General features: G+C 37.3%; 1 protein-coding gene across 1 annotated transcript; it reads right to left on the reverse strand.

Moving 5' to 3' along the window:
• Positions 1 to 850: 850 nt before the first annotated feature.
• On the reverse strand, positions 851 to 5,787 carry LOC116716562 (putative homeodomain transcription factor 2). Its single transcript, XM_032557388.1, has 10 exons — positions 5,763 to 5,787; positions 5,103 to 5,231; positions 4,936 to 5,021; positions 4,666 to 4,858; positions 4,458 to 4,589; positions 4,291 to 4,377; positions 3,662 to 3,817; positions 3,493 to 3,588; positions 3,282 to 3,407; positions 851 to 2,235 (listed from the first exon to the last, which is right to left on the reverse strand). The coding sequence occupies exons 2-10, from the start codon at positions 5,139 to 5,141 to the stop codon at positions 2,215 to 2,217; spliced, it is 936 nt and encodes a 311-aa protein (XP_032413279.1). The 5' UTR covers positions 5,142 to 5,231; positions 5,763 to 5,787; the 3' UTR covers positions 851 to 2,214.
• Between the last annotated feature and the right edge of the window lie 6 nt (positions 5,788 to 5,793).

Below are 5,793 nucleotides of genomic sequence, written 5' to 3' on the forward strand. Positions count from 1 at the left end.
TATGAAAAAAATGACATGCTATACTATGACGTCGAAAATGTCCAAAAAATGACATGCTATACTATGATGTCGAAAATGTCCAAAAAATGACATACTATACTATGACGTCGAAAATGTGAAAAAAATGACATGCTATATAAGACGTCGAAAATGTCCGAAAAAATGACATACTATACTGTCGACAATATCAGAAAAATTACATAGTATACTATTACGTGAAAAAATCAGTAATAGTATAGTATGACATCAGAAAGTACAAAATGAGTATAGTATGACGTCGAAAAAGTGTAAAAATAAGTCATTATATAATATGTCTAAAATGTTTTTAAAAATTTGTCATAGTATAGTATGACGTGGAAAAATCATAGTATCAAATGATGTCGAAAAAGTGCACAAAAGTGTCAATTTAGGATGAAGTCAAAAACATACATTTTTTTTGTCATATGATGTCCAAAAATGTAAAAATCACTGTATTATGTCATTTGGGGTCATTTTTGAAGTATTGTGTAGTTTGAGGTCAGTTTTTATGTCCTTCTATAGGATGACGTGCAAAATTACCGTAAATGACATGTACATGTTGAAAAGGAGCTAAAAAGTGCATGAGACACTGAAAATGAGCTCAAATGATCCATTATGAAGTCCTTTGGCATCACATATGTATATATTTATGTGTATGTACATATTTTTACTTCACCTTACCCCGAGAATCAGATTGGATTGCACCATAAACTTTTCAGGATTTTAAACTATTATCAGTTTCATAACATGCTTTATAAAGTCTTTTTTCCACTGCTGAAAAAAATGACAAAAAAAAACAGAGCCAGAAATTCAATATTTTTTATTTTTCTTAAAAAAAAAAAAAGTAGAGCTCAGACACACAAAAAAGCTAAAATATTCAGACTTTCTGAGAAACAGCATTACAACATAGTCTGATACCTTTAGTCACTTTCATATAAATCAAGCTTGTTTTAAAAACAGTAAATCATGCCTCTGCTTTCAGAACGTCAAGAATAAACAGCCGTTACAAATGTCAATAAAAACCAAACAATACTCAAAGTATTTCTGAAGGGAAATAAATACATTTTAAAGCATAATGCTAAAAATACATTCTTTTCCCAGCAGAGACAAAAACAATTAAATAAGCACTTTGGTCTTCCTCCTCAAATGCTCTCGAGACATAAATGATAACGCTAGCAACTTTACAACTCGAACTTGTTTTGAGGCTTCTTTTATGTCAGCATCCTAATCACAACTTTACGTACCACGTAGGATTTCCTTCAGAGAATGATTTGAATTGTCAAAATAGAAAAGTGCTAGCTAGCGTTTACTTCCAACACAAGTGAGGTACATAGAAATGTGACCACAAAAACATTTGTAACTTTCTACCCCATAAAATCTGATGTTAAAGTGCATATTTCTCATTTGCATACAGACGTTACTAACATGCGTTGTCTCAGACCGGCTGTACGGCAGAGAGATCTGTGAAATCGAGTGAAGTATATAAAAATGCCTTTGATCAACACTGAACAACATAAAACAGCATCTTTAAAAGTAACTAACTCTCTGTTCAAGAACCTCAATGTGCCCAGGAGACTGAAACTGCTGAAGTTTATCTACAAATTACACAAAACGAAGGTTTTGCTGCTTGTTAGAACACACTCAGTTTTTATTTGTCCTAAGCTATATAAGGAGAGGTTCTCTATCTACACATGTATTGCTGTAAATACTGCTGAGGCCTGAAACAATCTGGTTTTAATCAATGATTGTTTGTTGAAGTGCTGCCGTGTTCTGCCAGGTGAGAACAAGTCATGGATCTATTTTCTCAGCTACACCAGACAGCGCTATCGCCGTCATGAAATGTAATGTCTACAATGTGGGGTTTAAACTGTTTGCTGCAGATATGTAACCATTATCAGCATTAGATAGATACAGTGTTACCCTCTTCATGTTTTGCCTTTGGGTAAAAAAAAAAAAAAGAAAAAAGAAGGTAATGTGCAGCTGAGAACATAACTTATGTTCATAACGTGTTTTCCAGAAGGCAAAAATAGCTTCGTCTTGTGTTACACGAACACAAAAGTTGTACAACCTAGAATTAAAACAAAACTTAAGTAGAAACACTGAGAGGGTAAATAAATAATCTGAATTGCACAAAGTGGAAACATAGAAGGTCAGGAAACTGATATGTCCAGACTGAGATGCAGTTTCTCTTTATTGTCATGATTTGATCTTCCAAAGCTGCGAACAGAAGAGAGAAACAGATTAGACTACAAACGGCATCAAAACTGTTGGCTATGCAGAAATTATTAACCTTACATTAAAAGCTTTTCTGTTTTTTTTGCCAGAAACGTACATATTCATAATTAGAATGTTTCATTACATCTGAACAGTTACTTTTCATGCATTGACTAATAATGCAAAATATAAAAAATAACTGTGCACACAGGTTCAGATTTATACACTAATCTTTGGTAAAATAACTTTTAGCAGGTTGCAGAGAAAAAATGTGTTTCTAATAACAAACAAATGGGTGCAATTTTGACAAAAATGTTTGAGTTCAGTTAAACGGTCAGACTCCACCTTTGATATGACGAAAGGTCAAGTATCCTGACAGCCTAATGGAAAAAGTGGTTTGATGTTTACAAATAATCTGGTTTCTCTGCAGCTCATTAAAGGTCATTCATCCAAAATTAGTGCAGGCCAATAAACATTTGAGGTGATATTAATTATGTAAACCCTATTAAAATATGAAAAAGTCATTTAAATTGTTATAGAATCATCCGTCCTAGAAGACTAAGTGTTTAAAATGTAAATGTGTAAATGGCCTGACCGTTTACAACTGGATCAGAGGAAAGAACAAGAGACTAAGTGGGTCATTGCAGTTTCTGTTTTATTATGTTTTGCTGATCCAAGTTGAGTTGATTGGGACAACACTATGATAACTGTTCAATCTGAATCCTCTACAAGATAAAACATTAACTGGACAGGGCAGAGAGGTGGCTTTCTGGTTGTGAAAACAGTGATTATCCAGATTTATGTGACAAAGTTTTATTTGTCCTCTGCTGATGACTGCTGAGAAAATACTTTCAATAAACAAAAAATCTCTGGATCTTTTTAAACGTGACACTAAGAACGTTTTGGTTGGTTGCTGATCTTGATGAGAACAGTTCTTTCCTAGCTAAAGGAGCACCAGAACTAAAAAAGACCCGGCAATATAGAATAGTTTTGGAAATAGAAGTCAAAGTATTTATAATACTCTACAGTTAGGACTTTATTGCTGTTACCTTGAGATTAAATCCTAGTAAGTCAGAAATGACTCCTGACACAGCAGACAGGATGACGACCTGGGTGATGTTGTAGAGCAGAGGGTTCATGGTCAAACCGTACAACCTGAACGGAGTGTCCAGCTCCTGGACAGAGAGAAAAATCAGACAGCAGTGTAAGAAATCCAACCCGTCTGGATCTAAGATGAGTTATGAGGCTGAGAGTTGGTACCTTGAGTAGCTTGGTAGCCAGTTTCAGGACATTATTGACCAGCGTCAGCTCCTCCTTCTTGTTCGGCTTCTTCTCCATCTTTAGATAGAGGTTGATCTACGAGAGACGGAACAGGTCAGTGCGACTGTGGGAGCAAAATCCTCTGCTGCATCTGCAGTCTGCATTATACCTGTTCAGTGAGCAGGATGGAGGTGTTGCTGTACTTCTTGCTGGTTTCTGAGCCCAGAGTGACAAACCTGAGCAGGAACAGAGACAAACTGGTGCACCAGATCACCAGCTCCCAGTTATAGTGATACTCCAGGAACGTTTCATGGACGTGGAGAAGCTGGAGGAAGATGGAGAGGCAGATTGGTTGAGTAGAAGACAAACTTGTAGATATTGTTACTGCAATTGGGCTCCTATTCTATAACTTAAGTTTATTTCCCCCTATGTGCCAAGAAAAAAAAAATCAGAATGTTGAAAAACTAAACTGACACTTACAGATACAACCCAGCTAAATACTAAGTCTTTAAAACGTTTCTTCCAATAAAGTATCACCATTAGAATTAAACAGCCAAGTTGTGTTGAACAAAATGTCGCCCCAAAGCCACCTTAATGTTGCAAAAACTCCCTTTTGACATCTAATACAAATGTTTCAAGCCTTAAAATAAATCTCTTAGGATAATCTCACGTTGGGACTTAAAGCATGAATTGATTGAAGAGAAAAATAATTAAAGGTTATAATTTTCAACTTGAGTTCAGACTGTTGACCAGGGCTTCATAAAGTGTCTGTTAACCATTAAAGTCTAATTTTCTCACCTGGGCACAGCAGATGAAGACCACTGACAGAGTGAGGAGGAAGGCAGAGGACACAATGACGTCCACTGAGCGCTGAGGACCTCGTCTCTGCAAATTCATTCAGATTTGAATCACGTCTTCCAATAAAACCTCTGTCAGATCATGAATATGTATTATTAGTCGTGTACCTTGAGGTAGGAGCGCAGCGACAGCCACATCTTAATGTTCTGAACTTTCTTCAGTCTAAAATGTGGGACTTCAGACTTCCTGGCTCTGCGGGCCGACGTCAGGTGACCAAACAGTTTGGCGAACAGCAGCCTCTGAAATCCAGAGATCAGAGGAGCTACAAACACCTGCTGGTTTTATGGGAAATTATGCAGGATTTCATTATCTTACCTGTTTGTAGGTCCTCTCTGCTACGCTGAGCAGGAAGAAGAAGAGCCATATAAGGCAAACACGCACCAGAAAGCTGAGTGTTACCATGGTGATCACCAAGGCATCAGATTCAGAGCCTCCCCCCAAAACTACAGAGAGTATCTCATTGGCTGAAAGCGTGGTGAACTGATCCAGGTCGCAGTATTGGATCAACCTGTGGAGGGAGGAAATGTGGAAATCAGGAAAGTTTCCAACATGAAATGATTTTAGGAACATTGGAGTTTGCTGTACCTGTAGACAAACGGTGTGAGTCCAAGTGTGACTGAGACCAGGTTCCCAAACACCTGGTAGCCAATACCAGGAGTGTAGAGGTTCACCTGAACACAGAGAGGAACGTCAGCGTGGTTGACTCAATAAAACGTTAATTTCCTTCCACAGGTACTCAAATTGCCGCTCACTCTGTTCATGATCATTCCACTGATCTCTAGGACGGACATGTCGGCCTTCTTGCACTCGTTTCCCTCCCAAACGATGGCGCTCACCCTCTCCAGGCCGGGGTTGGAGCTGTGCAGCCAGGGAATATGACTCTGCAGCAAAAACAACAACCAATGACTATTTAACACAAAACTCAGAAAACGTAAATATTATCAAGAAAAAAACACTTAATACACAATGTTTTGTTGTGGCCTGGAAAGACTACTGACTCGTGCAACAGGCATCCTCTTAGTTCATTGTTGGCTGTTTAAAGAGTTACATCTAAGCATATATGTAAAAAGTTGAGTGGAAGGAAAAAATACACAAGGATAAACAGAGTCCTGACCAACTTAAGGTTTATGCTGTATGGAGTGTAAACAATATAAAGGATCATATATGTTCAATGCTTGGTCAGTGAAAAAACAGAGATTGGAAAAAGAGTGTACTTTCTGGAAGTCATTTCTTATTCTATTAAATATGAAAAAACTCAGTGTCTAAAAGAAATAACAGACCAGATTTCACTATGCTGATCTTCCTATCCTCCTAAATAAGGGTTAAAATGCCAAACTCTTAAAATACATCAGAACAGAGGCATAAAATGCAACAAGCTGAGCTGTAAATATCTGGACTATATGCTTTCACACCTGATGGAAAGGGTCGTCCCTGTATTCCTTC

The sequence above is a fragment of the Xiphophorus hellerii genome, unplaced genomic scaffold (genome assembly GCF_003331165.1).
Source record: "Xiphophorus hellerii strain 12219 unplaced genomic scaffold, Xiphophorus_hellerii-4.1 PGA_scaffold_70__1_contigs__length_49999, whole genome shotgun sequence".
Lineage (NCBI taxonomy): Eukaryota > Metazoa > Chordata > Actinopteri > Cyprinodontiformes > Poeciliidae > Xiphophorus > Xiphophorus hellerii.

Coding starts and splice junctions, on each gene's coding strand:
- LOC116716562 (XM_032557388.1), bottom strand. CDS start 5,141: ATGTCCGTCCTAGAGATCAGTGGAATGATCATGAACAGA. Junction 3,589..3,661: donor CCATCCTGCTCACTGAACAG/GTATAATGCAGA, acceptor CGTCTCTCGTAG/ATCAACCTCTATCTAAAGAT. Junction 2,236..3,281: donor TACTAGGATTTAATCTCAAG/GTAACAGCAATA, acceptor TTCTGTTCGCAG/CTTTGGAAGATCAAATCATG.